The sequence below is a fragment of the Rhinolophus sinicus genome, chromosome 8 (assembly GCF_057876585.1).
Source record: "Rhinolophus sinicus isolate RSI-liver-muscle chromosome 8, RSI-T2T, whole genome shotgun sequence".
NCBI lineage: Eukaryota > Metazoa > Chordata > Mammalia > Chiroptera > Rhinolophidae > Rhinolophus > Rhinolophus sinicus.
In genome coordinates this window covers 7,823,787-7,838,629 of record NC_142508.1, presented here as the reverse complement: position 1 = coordinate 7,838,629, position 14,843 = coordinate 7,823,787, and the positions used below count along the sequence as shown (strand labels likewise).

General features: G+C 53.5%; 1 protein-coding gene across 4 annotated transcripts; it reads left to right on the top strand.

Moving 5' to 3' along the window:
• The first annotated feature begins 248 nt into the window (after positions 1-248).
• Positions 249-14,804, top strand: EPHB6 (EPH receptor B6). 4 transcript variants are annotated; one of them, XM_088799865.1, is made up of 17 exons: positions 249-512; positions 7,727-7,924; positions 8,206-8,270; positions 8,545-9,301; positions 9,995-10,150; positions 10,374-10,724; positions 10,829-10,953; positions 11,237-11,306; positions 11,521-11,635; positions 11,882-11,934; positions 12,131-12,250; positions 12,368-12,615; positions 12,853-13,026; positions 13,514-13,663; positions 13,925-14,118; positions 14,243-14,398; positions 14,478-14,804. In XM_088799865.1, the coding sequence occupies exons 2-17, from the start codon at positions 7,825-7,827 to the stop codon at positions 14,584-14,586; spliced, it is 2,943 nt and encodes a 980-aa protein (XP_088655991.1). In that variant the 5' UTR covers positions 249-512; positions 7,727-7,824; the 3' UTR covers positions 14,587-14,804. The 4 variants fall into 4 exon arrangements, with proteins under 4 accessions (XP_088655991.1, XP_088655990.1, XP_019570925.3 ...); XM_088799864.1 differs by having other exon boundaries at positions 379-512; positions 11,144-11,306; positions 14,243-14,353; XM_019715366.3 differs by having other exon boundaries at positions 379-512; positions 11,144-11,306.
• The last annotated feature ends 39 nt before the right edge of the window (positions 14,805-14,843 follow it).

Below are 14,843 nucleotides of genomic sequence, written 5' to 3'. Positions count from 1 at the left end.
TTAAACGCATCTCCCAGGCACTCGGATCCCCGCCTTCTCCAGGCCCCTCGCGCGTGCCACCCTCCGTGCCCACGTCCCTCCGCCCCGCGCCGCCACCTCACTCTCCCCGCGCTCTCGCCGTCTGGGCCGGGAAGGCGGGCTCGGTTCCCCGGAAGAGGGGAGAGCGAGGGCGGCCGCGGGGGCCGGAGAGGGGCGGGCCGGGCTGGGAGGGACGCGGAGGGGCGGGCCGGGCTGCGATCGCTCCAGCAGCCGCTCCGGAGCAGAGCCGCGGGCGGCGGGATCCGCGACCCAGCGCGGCGACGGAGAGCGCGACGCGGTCCCCGGACTATCTCCGGCGCCCCGCCTCCAGAGCAGCTCCGGCCGCCAGCCACCGCCCGGGAGCCCCAGAGACTCGTGGCGCGGGAGGACCTGGGCAGCGGGGAGCTGGGTCACCGCACCCGAGCAGAGACGTGGGCGGCGCCGGGCGATTGCGGGGCCTCGGGGGGCGCAGACCTGCGAACCTGTGGCCGACGGTAAGGGGAGCCCTGGGGTTGCAGGCGTGTTGGAGAGTGGGGGGGCGGTGTGCCTGGGGACAGAGGGATTAAGGTTTGCAAAAGTCGTGGGGCCCTCCAGACAGGGCCTCTGCAGATCCTAGGGGGCATTCTGGGGTAGTGCCGAGTACCCCTCCAGGGCGAGAGCGGGGTTCGTGAGGGGTGTGGACCTGGCCCTCCTGGCTCCGCCGTCCCCTCCGAGCAGCCTCCTTGACACCCCCATTACACTTGCTGCTTGGATCCCCACTGTTTGCAGAGACACCCCTCGGCGGTCCTGCTATAGGGGTCCCTTGCCGAGGCCAGGCTCCCAGCCTTCTGAAGAGGGTTGCCCACCCCGCCAGTAGCATCTCTCCAATTTTGGTGGAGCTGGGGAAGCAAGGAGGTTAATCCCACCCCTGCCCCCAGCTTCCACAGCTCTCCTGCTCCCCACCCCCATCACCACAGGTAAGCCTGGGGGTGGCGGGAAGGCTTGGTTCGTGCTCCCCAAGTTGCACCAAAGTCTACTGCTTGCTGCTGCCCCAGCCCCGCCCCCTCTCGTTCCGTCTGGGAGCTTGGCCCTGGCGGCCCCACACCCCCACCCACCAATCTTGGCTGTCTGGTACCCTCTCTCCTCCCTTCCCTGGGGGAGCTGGCGAGAGCCCAGCATTGCCGATGTTGTAATGTCCCTGGCAGTGCCCGTGGGGAGAAGAGGCTGGGCCTGTTCCCAATCAGTTAACCTGGGCCAGGTCCTCCATCGCCAGGGGAACTTGACTCAGGCTCTGGAAGGGGAGAAGCCCGTTCAGTGGGAAAGGGGCCGTGGGACTGTGGGCACTGCAGGGAAACTGTCCAAGTAATGGGGCACTGGGGGATTGAGACACACTGAGTACTGTTCAGAGGGGCCACTGGGCTCCTTCAGGGCAATGGCCCTTTTTGTCCCAGGAAGATTAGGGTGGGGGCTTCTCTGTACCTACCTAGTGGCCTAGGGAGGAGGACTCCTTTGAAGTCTATTGGTTCATTCAGGATGCAAGAAGATGGCTGTGTCACCAGGATGCTGGGGAACAACAGGCAGTGATGGGCTGAGAATGGGAAGGGCAGGACCATTCCTCCCCCAGGCCAGCTGCTCTCCCCGAGCTCATCACCATCTCCTGAGCTAGGCCCTGGGCCCTGTCCACACAGCACTCCTCACTGAGTGGGTGGGGGTGGCAGGGTTTGGGGGCTTTTGCAGCCTTCCTTGACTTCCCTGCTTACCTCCCCCTCCCAGTCCAGGTGTTTCTGCAGAAGCAATTTGTAGGGTAGAGAGCAGTTCACAGGCAGACCAGGGGTGGAGTCGGACAGACCCAGGGTGAGGGCTCATGGGTGTCCGAGGACCATTTGTGTTCTGCACGGAGGTGCATGCTTGCACACACACCTCCCAGCATCCACCGTCCTGCTCCACACCCATCTCACCTCATATACACTCCCTCACACTCTCATACTTGCTCTCCCAGGTATGGTCCTGGCACTCATGGGCTGTCTTCCACCATCTTCCACTTACTCATCCTTTGTGCACATGTACCGACTGCCCCAACACCCTCCCTTATGCTCTCTTCCAGAGCCACGCATGTCCCCAGTCAGTGCACAGCCAGAATGGCTCATTCTAAGTGGCGGTCGGGCTAAACCCAGACGCTGCCTGTATCTTAAGAGCCTCCCCCAGTTCTACAGTGGGAGGGAGGCACATTTGATAGCATCTGTGTACTCCGGGATACATTCTCAGGGGCTGGAGGCCTCACGGGATACAGGAGTGTCTTCTACAAGGTAATCCACAAATTATCGTCTCCAGCCAGGCAAAGGAGCTAAAGCGCCAGAGGACAGCCACCTCCTCACTGTCTGCTCTGGATGCCCCTGTAAAGGCCAGTGGGATCTTTTTCAAGGCAGGAGGCCAGAGCTCCAGGAGACAGCTTCTGAGACCATGTCCAAGGTGAAGATTAAAGGGGAGAGGCTGCAGCATTAAGCTGAGCAAGGATTATACTGGAATTTCCTGGGCGTTTAACAGCTGCAGAACAGGACAGAGGGCAGGGCCTGTGGTCCTGACCCCTCCCACACTGATCCTGTGGCTAACAGGTGTGAGGACCAGCTCAGCAACCACACCAGACATAAAACCATCAGCCCCTTTGCCCTTGGGACCTTCCCGCGCCCCTTGTCCCCCACCACCTACTTTGCCTCATTGAATGTTCCTGTCTGGGCTCAGTTTGCAGCACTGCCCCTCCTGTGTGTGTTCCGGGTGTCCAGTCCCCTCTGGTCTCCTCTTTCCCTTTGAAGTCACACTTCTGTGCTTGACATCCTGTAAAAGAAACATGATGTTATCAGTGAGACAACTTGAACTTCTTAGGAGAGAAGCTTAAAGAAAATCCAGGGATAAAAGTTATTTTGCATTTATGGTTGACAATATTTTGCTCATTTGATTTCCATCAACTACTACCTCTCCATCTCTGCTTTCTTCTTATAAATGAAAATTTCTAGATATTTTGAATACATGCTATACTAGTCGAAGTTTTATAAATATTTCCATTTTTTTGTTTCTATTTTTAAAGATGAGTAATTTTAAAAGCTTGTAAAGATTAGTAATTATAAAAAATAAGATATGCTCACTGTAACAAGAAAAACAATTTAAATATGTGTAAGACAAAGTTAATACCTTGCTCCTCATTCCTGCATTTCTATCTCTTATAGTAACCAATTTTAATGGCCTGAGATATTTCTGCTATACTTCCTTCCAAGCTTATTTGGCTTATATTATTTACTTTTTAGAAATTCACTCTGTGGATTGTGGTTCATAAACTATATTACGTCAGCTTGGTTTGTTCATAAAAATGATCATATTTAGCATTTCGATTTGAGCACAGTGAACTTTTGAAATTCTTACAGATTTACTTATTTTTAAATCTTGCATTTTTATAGGTAACTAAACTCATAAGCTGTGATTTGTAAGCTGCGATTCCACACATCTTTAATCTTTGCCAGTTTCTGAAAACAAAATACAATCCTGATGCCTAAGAAACTGTCATATTTTTGTAAACCAAAGAAATGTAACAGGCTTGTAGATGTGTCTCAACTGTATAAAGAAGATACAAAATGATACATCCAGAAAAGGAGCAGAGAAAAAAAAAGGGAAATCATAGAATGCAATTTTTGTCGTAGAAAAGTTTGTCTAATCAGTCTCATTTTCTGAGCTATCCTTTTACATCCACATTTCTGCTGCTTCTGGTGTTTTATATTTTAAAAGCATGTACACATCTGAAATTTGACAGTTTTCCTGATTAAGTTTTCTGCTCTTTCATGGGTTGGAGGATTTCTAAACACTTGCCAATTCCTTTCACGAGTTGGAAAAGATAGAGGAATCTCAAGCAGGCCACAAAGAAGAGCAAGGGACCCTGCTTTGCAGAGGCCTTTCTCCCTCGATGTGGATGTGGACGTAGGGATGGGTTTGGCTACTCCCAGAGTGCACTCCTGGACCAAATGCCGGAAGATGTCCCTAGTCCTCAGCCACTGAAGGCATCTTTGAAAATAAGTTCTAAGTCCTGCTTGTTTAGTGTTTCAGACATGTGTGTGGCGTAGCTCTGTTCTTGTCACTTATATTTCTGCCTTTGAAACTCATTTCAAAAGAATCTGCAGTGGTAGGAATTAGTTGACAGAAATTTCTTTCATAGCTTAATAAAGTTTCTTCTTTCCATATTTTTATTTTAGCCGTAGAGATACACTCAGATTCTTTCTATGACAAAAAGATTTGAATGTATCTGGTTCATTTGATGAGTGAGAACGGGACCTAACTGCCTCCTCTTACTCAGCCACAATTTTTTTCTGAAGAAACCTGTTTATAACCTTCAGTCTTCTGGATCCGAATCTAAAATATGTCTTCATCAAACAGCAAACATACATTTCTGGGTACTTTATGGTCTTCAACCATTTCTTTTTAATGAATATCTTTGTTCTTAGTAAAATTTTTGAAAATTGCTGAAGTGCCAATCCACAGGCAATGTCTCCATTTTATTCTTTTCTTTCTGATTCCTCTTGACAACAGAAGCCGAGTGGCTTTAACTTTCATAATTGCTCTTTTCTGGAACTTCTGGAGAGAGGCCAGCTTCATGTTGTCATTGAGATGCCTGCTAAAGCTATGCGTGCACGCCCTATAACAGCCACAAGCCACGGTGCTACTTGTATTGTAGGTCATCAAAGCTAATGCTTTGCCAATCCTCATCTTCTAGAATGTTCCATTACTGCACCGCTGATATGATCTGCAGTGCATCTTCTCTCTCATATTTTGCTGCCCTTCCAACAATTCATTGACAGGTATCTAAAATGTTTATTATTCCTTCTCCATGATCATTTGTCTAGTTGTCACTTTAGGAAAACACAATGCTTAATAGTTTCTCCCTTGTACAGATTCCGGAATCCATCCATGCTTTGACTGAAAGAGGCTATTTTAAAGAATGTCTGCTGGGCCAATGGTATAATAGTCTTCATTGTTTCAAGACTTTGTGCTGGCATTTTCAGTTCTTGATAAGCACGCTCCTAAAGACTCTAGCTCTGGACAGAATCTGGTCAGCTTTGGTGTATCAGGCATGTCTCTAAGTTAAGCCATTGAGACTTTGGGGGTGCACCTACAATGTGAATTACATCGGGATATTTATTAAACAGTCCTTGGTGATGGGGCTGTGCTTTTCACTTCATGATCTCCCTGTGTCTCTTGGAAGCATGTATTTAATCTGTGAATCATTCTAGTAGCATTTGGGACAGTATTAGCAAAGAACCTATGTTTCTTAGGAATGATTTGCCCTATGGAAATGCTTTATCCCCGCCCCCCCCCCAGCTTTATTGAGATATAGTTGACATATCACATTGTGTGAGTTTAAGGGGTACCATGTGATGATTTGGAAATGTTTTTTTCCTGCCTCCATATGCCCTAAGTTGAACTCTCTGTTTCCCAAATAGGGTTCTAGAAGCATGAAAGGTAAATGTCAGTGGCTAGTAGGCAGAGACCCACCTCACGTCAACCCATACAGATGCAGAAACGGTATCTTTTCGTGGTAATCACGTGGAGATAACACTGAAGGCTTCATCTTACAATATAGCCAGCATTACCAGGAAAAAAATACATTAGTAGAAATCAAATCATGATTTTCATATTCATCGAAGTTAAATATAGTTTAATAGGTTGATTGTAGCTTCACTGTGAAATGTGTCATTTTCAACTGTCTCCAGAAGGAAAAGGGTTCCAACTTTCAACTGGCTTGCTTTCTTTCTTTTTTTCCTTTCTCTTTTACTCTCAGTCCTGTGCCTTTTGAGCAACATGCCGCTTGTTTTCTTCCCAACAGAAATAAATGCGATCTGCTGCTCTTGACCACGCAACGGACTTTTGAGGCTCAGTCACCAGGAAAGAGATAGGTCACCACTAATCTCTAGACCAAGGAGCAAAAGGAGGACTGAGCCTGTTTGTTGTCCCTGTGACCGTGAGGTAGCCATGCCTCCCAGTCACGTGCTTGTAGCCTGCAGGCTTTACTTACTTTTAAAGGCTCGGGGGCATTTTATATAAAAGGATAGCTTATTACATAGTTGGAGAAATCATTTTGGGAGCATGAATACCATTTCGATTCATTTTACTAAACAGTTAATTATCTACAGATTCAAAGCAATTTTTTAGAGGTCTCAATTAAATATCCAAGATTTTTAAAATACAAAAATTAAAGGGACTACACTGACAGTGAACCTTCTTTGCACCAGCTCCCGTCCTGTCCCTTCACCTTTTTCCCAGGTTTTATCTACCCATCATAATGACCCACACATGAGTATGGATATGTGTGTCCTTAAATAACCAATCAGGAACATGCCTTACACTGTTCTGCACTGGACTTTCATTCGGAAATTATTTTCAGTGCATAAACAGTAGCCCTATTCCTTTTGATGGTTGTGCCTTCAAAAAGAATAGGGCTAAATTTCTTTTTTATAATTTAAAAATATTTTTCAATTACACTTGACATACAATATCATATTAGTTCCAGGTGTACAACATCGTGGTTAGACATTTATATACCTTACGAAGTGATGCTCCCATAAGTTCAGTACCCATCTGACACCATACATAGTTATTATAATATTATTGACTATTGTCCCTATGCTGTACTCTACAGCCCTATAAACTATCTTCCTAACGATGAATAGTTACTTTACAGTCTTTTCCTTTACAAATAATTTTACAGTGAATATCCTTGTTTGAACATCTGTGCAAACAGATCCAAGTACACGGTACCCAAAGGACATATTCTTAGAAGTGAAGCTGCTAGACAGACATCACCAGTTGTCCCTCCAAAAAGATGTACCAATTTGAACTTGTAAGCACAGTGAATGTAAGAGAGCCTATGTTTCCACACCTTCTCTAACCCACTGCATTATTAATCTCATAGGACAAAATAGCATGTCACTGTGTGTTGCAACATGACTTCCTTTCCTGGTGAGCAATCGAGAAGCATCTTTGCATCTATTTAAGACATACATTTATTTTTCTGTAAGCCCCAGGAAAAAAAATGTGCCCCTTGTGGAGCGAGGACCTTTGTTCCTGAAATGTAGGTATGCCAGACCTACATAGCTCTCTCCCTTCTCAATACTGACTCTTCCTCAGATGGAATCTTTACACCTATGTTCTTTGCGTCTGTTCTTGCACCCACCCTTTCGTCATAACCCACAGCTCTCCTTCTGCAGCCCCTCTTGCTTCACTGCCTCTCTGAAATGTCTAGAGTGTCCAGGGGTGTTGGGGAAAGGGGAATCATGTGTCCCCGGGGAAGGAGTAGCTTTTAACCTACTTGCTTTTAATAAGAAGCTCCCGATTTTCAATACAGGTGGCTGTAGGAGGAAAAGAAGTGAGTAAATAAAGAGAAAGAATTAGAATAGCTCCTTCCAGAAGAAAAGGGTAAGATTGGCCCAGAACTAACTGCCCTGTGCTCTAGAGAAAGGGTCATGAGGAACAAATGTAGGGAGGGAGCAACCCTGCCCATGGCCCTCCAAGATGGTGGACTTGGCACAGGCCAGGAGAGAGTCAGGGCCCTCTTGGCTGTCACCCCACAGTTGGTGCTGAGACAGTTTGCGAGCTATAACAGGAGGCACAGGGTCAGGTTTTGGAGCCTGGGCCATCTATGAAGCAATGCATTTACCTTCCGCCAGCAACTTCTGGTCCTGTGTCTCCCTAGGAAGCAAGCTTGGTGCAGGCCCCAATCTTGTGAAGCAGCCGCCCTGCCTGGGAGCAGGGTGGTGGTCAGAGCAATGGTGGGAGCCCTGAAGATGCCCCATGGCTGCTGAGGGTGCTGCCCGGTCAGGGAGCGGAGTGGTGGGCATGGTGTGCAGTCTCTGGGTATTCATCCTGGTGTCGTCCGTTCTGGCACTGGAAGGTAAGAGGGAGAGGGCACCAGAGAACCACCACCTGCCTGTAGAAACCCAACATGGGTGGGAAATGGGAATGATTCAGAAAAGGCAGAAGAGTGAAGACATCAAAAGGGGAAAAGGAGTGAGGACGGTTTCAGAGAAAGGCTCTCCATGGACAGCCGTGCTCCTGCTGGTGAATTACATAGACCAGGGAGGGAAATTCTTTCTTCTTCATGGGAACGGGGTGGGGGCTAGCAGACCTGGCGGGCGCCTTGGCCATTTCATGCCCCTTCTTATCTCTGGGCAGAGGTATTGCTGGACACCACTGGAGAGACGTCTGAGATTGGCTGGCTCACCTACCCACCAGGTGGGGTGAGTGCCACTCTTGCATTTCTGAACCCATCGCCCCTCCCTCACCCTGCTCCCTAGACTGTAGAATTTAGGAAGGAAACCCTGGGTAGGGACTAATGGAATAACAATCCTTCCCTCCAGAGGAACAGGATTTTGGGGGGTATCCTCACCCTGCTCTGCACGTCATTAATTTTAAATCTCAGTGGAAGAGATATGCCCGCCCCCCCCCCCAACTTCCTGCACCCTCCAAGCCCTGAGCAGCTAACATAGTCTCCTGGCCCTGCCCTCCCTGCAGTGGGATGAAGTGAGCGTTCTGGACGACCAGAGACGCCTGACGCGGACCTTTGAGGCCTGCCACGTGGCAGGGGCCCCACCAGGCACCGGGCAAGACAACTGGCTGCAGACACACTTTGTGGAGCGGCGAGGTGCCCAGAGGGCACACATCCGCCTCCACTTCTCCGTGCGGGCATGCTCCAGCCTGGGTGTGGCAGGGGGCACCTGCCGGGAGACCTTCACGCTTTACTACCGGCAAGCCGAGGAGCCCGACAGCCCCGACAGCCTTTCAGCCTGGCATCTCAAACACTGGACCAAGGTGGACACCATTGCAGCAGATGAGAGCTTCCCTGCCACCTCGGCCTGGGCCGTGGGGCCCCATGGGGGGCCTGGGCCTCGGGCTGGGCTGCAGCTGAACGTCAAAGAGCGAAGCTTTGGCCCCCTGACCCAGCGGGGCTTCTATGTGGCCTTCCAGGATACTGGGGCCTGTTTGGCTCTTGTGGCCGTCAAGCTCTTCTCCCACGCCTGCCCCTCTGTGCTCCGCACTTTCGCCTCCTTCCCTGAGACACAGGCCAGTGGCGCCGGGGGTGCCTCCCTGGTGGCAGCCGTGGGCACCTGTGTGGCTCATGCAGAGCCAGAGGACGATGGAGGTGGGGGCCAGGCAGGGAGCAGCTCCCCCAGGCTGCACTGCAACGGGGAGGGCAAGTGGATGGTAGCCGTCGGGGGCTGCCGCTGCCAGCCCGGGCACCAGCCTGCGCGTGGAGACAAGGCCTGCCAAGGTGAGAGCCCATCTCCTTGCTCTTGGTCTGGATCTGCCCACCTGCCTCGACCTTAGGGCTCCTTTCCTGCACACCCCAAGCTTCAGTTTTATCCCCAAAAGGTCAGGAATAAGCTATTTTAGGAATGGACTCCTGTTCTTTCCAGATTGATTTCCTAAAGCACACAAAGTTGCTCTCATCCACTCATCTGAAATTTCTAAAACCTTCTGCAGACTTCCACAGCCATCGCTGACGCTCTTAGGGCTGCTGCAGGCATGAGAAGTGAAGGGCATCAAAAGGAGTTGAACTCCTGGGTGATCTTGGGATTCGGTCCTTTGTCCGCACTTGCCCTGTCTTTGGGGTGGGGGTCGTCCCAGGGCAGGTGAGACTGGGAGGCAGGCAGAAGGCACTGGGTCTGGCTTTGGGCTAAGGAGACAGATTCTGCAGAGGGAGGTTATGCAATCAAGCCTACAGACACCTACATCTGGTGCTTGACCTGCCCGTAGCCCCCGCCCACCTCACTTTTTCCATCAGTGGAAATGCAATTCCACCCCCAGTGAAATGGCAGACTAATCTCTGCCCGAGGGAGGGGAAGAGGGAAGAGACAGGTGAGGATTGCATCCAGGGAAGAAATGAGGAACTCACCCTTTGTGAGTTGTGTGGGGCTCAGGGGAGGGTGGGGGGAGTGAGCCAAGCCTCCACTCTGTTCCTCAGCTTGCCCTGAGGGTTCCTACAAGGCCTTGTCTGGGAATGCCCCCTGCTCACCGTGCCCTGCCCGCAGCCACGCCTCCTACCCTGCGGCCCCCATGTGCCCCTGCCTTGGGGGCTTCTACCGGGCCAGTTCCGACCCCCCAGAGGCCCCCTGCACTGGTGAGTCCCCCACCTGCCCCAGAGGTAGAAACAAGGCTGGGAGTGGGGCCTTGAGTTCTTGGCGTCCTCCCCCATCCGTCCCTGACTCACCTGCCTCGCGCCTTGTCTCCTCGGCTTCCTGGCTCCACCCCTTTCTTTCTGTCCCCTCCCTTCCGCAATCACTCCTACTCTATTAACTCCCTTGTTCGTGGCCGTTTCTCCTCGCACCCGCCCGTCTCCCCAGGCCCGCCTTCGGCTCCCCGGGAGCTTTGGTTCGAGGTGCAAGGCTCAGCACTCATGCTGCACTGGCGCCTGCCCCAGGAGCTGGGGGGCCGAGGGGACCTGCTCTTCAACGTCGTGTGCAAGGAGTGTGGAAGCCCCCAGGAGCCCCGGAGCGGGGGCGCTTGCCGCCGCTGCAGGGATGAGGTGCACTTCGACCCCCGCCAGAGGGGCCTGACGGAGAGCCGAGTGTTAGTCGGGGGACTTCGGGCACACGTACCCTACATCTTGGAGGTGCAGGCTGTCAACGGGGTGTCAGAGCTCAGCCCCGACCCTCCCCAGGCTGCAGCCATTAATGTCAGCACCAGCCACGCGGGTGAGCCTTTTCCTCCGCCTGAGGCCTTACCTCGCCTCCTTAGGGCCCCTCCCCCTCTCCTGCCTCCTGGTCCCCGGAAACCCCCTACTAACCCCCAACTTCAGTTCCCTCTGCAGTCCCCGTGGTGCACCAGGTAAGCCGGGCACCCAACAGCATCACGGTGTCCTGGCCGCAGCCAGACCAGACCAACGGGAATATCCTGGACTATCAGCTGCGCTACTATGACCAGGTGGGGGGATGGGACAGCCCAGCGGGGCTGGGGGGAGCTTGCAGGGCCGTACAGTGGGGCTAGAGGTGGGGATCAGGAGAGGTGCCCAGTAGGCCTGCACAAGGTGGGAGGTCCCGGAAGCAGTCAGGGGTAGGAGCAGGGGTGAAGGGCTGGGACCTGCTGGCAGGGAGTGAGTGGCTGTCACCCCCAGGCAGAAGACGAATCCCACTCCTTCACCCTGACCAGCGAGACCAACACGGCAACTGTGACGCAGCTAAGCCCTGGCCACATCTATGGCTTCCAGGTGCGGGCGAGGACCGCTTCAGGCCACGGCCCTTACGGGGGCAAGGTCTACTTCCAGACGCTGCCTCAAGGTGAGAGGAAGCCTGGATGGACCAGGAGACACTGGAGTCGTGAGGAGAGGCCCAGGGGCCTTCCAGGCCTTGCACCCTCTCCCAGAACCCTCCAGAGTAGAGACTCTGCGGAGAGACCGAGTTGCTGAGCACTGACTGTTGGCTCTGTGGATGGGTGGGTGGGTGCTCATGCAAGGCCTTGCCCTCCTGTGATCCTGGGTGGCTGGTTCCTCAGGTGAGCTGTCTGCCCAGCTTCCGGAGCGCCTCTCCTTGGTGATTGGGTCCATCCTGGGGGCCTTGGCCTTCCTCCTGCTGGCGGCCATCACCGTCCTAGCTATTGTCTTCCAGAGGTGAGCCCCTTCCCGCCATGCCCCCTCCCATCACTCTGTCTCATGACCTCCAGTCCTGGCAGCTCCAAGGCTGCTGGAGAAACCCCCACCACCCAGCCCCTTCCCCAGGCCCATGTGGGGGTGGGAAGGAGGGACCCGGCCTGGTATCCCTCACTGTGCAAATCCCTGGCTAGACAGCAGCCTGTGTGGGGGGCAGAAGGGGGAGGAAATGGGAGTGTCATTCCAGGACACTGGTTTGTCCCTCAGGAAGCGGCGTCAGACAGGCTACACAGAGCAACTGCAACAGTACAGCAGCCCAGGTGAGGCGGTTGGGGTGGGGGGGTACACAGACAAAAGCTGGGGGCTCGGGCCAAGAGCACACCAGGCGAGGCTGGGATCCCCCAAGGTTGAGGGGAGCTCCTTGGCACCGTCTTCGCAAGTAAGAGGGCATGCCTGTGGTGTGTGGGCAGTCCAGCCTTGTGCCACACCCTCCTAACGCACACCATACACCTACAGGGCTTGGGGTGAAGTATTACATCGACCCATCCACATACGAGGACCCCTGCCAGGCCATCCGAGAATTTGCCCGGGAGGTAGACCCTGCATATATCAAGATCGAGGAGGTCATTGGGGCAGGTATTGTGGGGGCAAAGGGAGGGCTGAGCAGCATTCCTTGTAAACATGGCCGGATACCATGAGCCCATGGTCCTTCCTTGACCACCACCCACCCCCAGCCTACACCTGTCCTCCCAGGCTCTTTTGGAGAAGTGCGCAGGGGCCGGCTGCAGCCCCGGGGACGGCGGGAGCAGGCTGTGGCCATCCAGGCCCTGTGGACCGGAGGTGCCGAGAGCCTACAGATGACCTTTCTAGGCCAGGCCGCATTGCTGGGTCAGTTCCAGCATCCCAATATCCTGCGGCTGGAGGGCGTGGTCACCAAGAGCCGGCCCCTGATGGTGCTGACAGAGCTCATGGAGCTGGGCCCCCTGGACAGCTTCCTCAGGGTGAGTCCCATCTGGGGGAAGGAGGAGGCCCTGGGGTCTGGTAAAGCGTGCTTCTCAGGTATTCCAGACGCATGGCCCTGTATCTTCGCTCCCTCCCGCCCACCCTCGGTGGTCTTCAGCCTTCATTCCCAGACCATTTTCTGAGTCCCAGATCCCCTCGCCCTTTCATGCTAATGTCTGCTGTACATGCGTCCAGGTTCCCCACCCCGTTGCTGACCTCTGACCCCTGCCCCTCAGCAGCGGGAGGGCCAGTTCAGCAGCCTGCAGCTGGTGGCCATGCAGCGGGGAGTGGCTGCTGCCATGCAGTACCTGTCCAGCTTCACCTTCGTCCACCGCGCGCTCTCTGCCCACAGCGTGCTGGTGAACAGCCACCTGGTGTGCAAAGTAGCCCGTCTTGGCCATAGCCCTCAGGTGAGAACACAACCCCAGGGGCTCTGCATCCTTCATCAGGTGCTGGAAGGTGAACCGGAACCTGGGGTGGGGACCTCAGGTGGCATATCATTGTGTCTGAAGGACTGGAGCTCACCTGTGCTCCATCCAGGATAGAAGCCAGGGGGACATGGAAGGATTTCAGGAACTGGGGAAGGCAGGAGACCCCCCAAAACCTAGAGCCATCTCCTGCAATTCCCCTAATGACCATACACTCCAGTCGGAGAAGCTGAGTACAAATCCTGACCGTGTCCCCCAAGTTCTGACTTTGCCCACATTCACATTTCCCTGTGCCTCAGCTTCTGCATCTATTATTGGAGATAATATCTACCCTACAGGGTTGTTATGAGGATTCAGAGAGGTGCTTGATGTGAAACCCTTGACTCACGTCTGAGCACAAAGTAGTTGCTCAATAAATGTGACTATCGCTGGGATTCTCGCTATTGTTACTTTTGACCCTACCCCTCAGGGCCCAGGTTGTATGCTTCGCTGGGCAGCCCCAGAGGTCATTGCCCACGGAAAACATACAACATCCAGTGATGTCTGGAGCTTTGGGATCGTGATGTGGGAAGTGATGAGTTATGGAGAACGGCCCTACTGGGACATGAGTGACCAGGAGGTGAGCTCTTGACCTAGACATTGGTGATTCCCCACCCGCGATCCCTCCAACCCTCCAGCCTCATAGACTCACACATTCTGAGACCTCCATTCACTAATCCATTCCCACCCTAAGATCTCATGGCTGTTTCCTGTATTTTTAAGCTCTTTCCCCACTGTAACCTCATGCTCCCCCTGATCCCAGCCCACCCTCTTACCTAACAATATACTCCCTTCCACTTGCAATAGCTTCCCCTCACCATATTCTTCCTCCAACTCCCAGGTGCTAAATGCAATAGAGCAGGACTTCCGGCTGCCCCCGCCTCCAGGCTGTCCTCCTGGACTACATCTACTTATGCTGGACACTTGGCAGAAGGACCGTATCCAGCGGCCTCACTTTGACCAGCTGGTGGCTGCATTTGACAAGATGATCCGCAAGCCAGACACTCTGCAGGCTGGCGGGAGCCCCCAGGACAGGTCTGGAGCTTAGGGCTGGAGCCTGGGAAAGCCAGGGAGGGTAGATGCAAACCAAAAAGAAAACGGAGGAATGGGGGGCTAGAAGAAAGAGGGGACTTTGACCTGCCGGCCCCTCCCCCCTTAGACCATCTCAGGCCCTTCTGAACCCTGTGGCCCTGGACTTTCCTTCTCTGGACTCACCGCAGGCCTGGCTTTCGGCCATCGGACTGGAGTGCTATCAGGACAACTTCTCCAGGTTTGGTCTCTGCACCTTCAGTGACGTGGCTCAGCTCAGCCTGGAGTAAGCAGGGAGAGACGGGCCGGGGGAGCCTGGGATGTTGGAGCTGCTGGCCCAGCTTTAATCCACTGCTTCCCCCCAGAGACCTGCCTGCCCTGGGCATCACTCTCGCTGGCCACCAGAAGAAGCTACTACACAACATCCAGCTCCTTCAGCAGCACCTGAGGCAGCCAGGCTCAGTGGAGGTCTGAGGCCCTGGCAGGAAGCTGTGAACTGACAATGCTTAGAACCCAGCCCCGGACACAGGTCCAAGGAGGGACATGGGAGACGGGAGCCAGTCTCCATCTTGGCCCCTCGTGCTCTGCACACTCAACGCAACCCTCTGGAGGCTTCCTTCCCCTGCCCTCTGCCCCTTTCCTGCCCTCCCTCCCTCTCCATATTAAAGGGAAAGAAAGGATTTTGCAAGTTGGCGGTGTGGTGAGGCCTCAGTCTGCAGTGAAAGGCTAGG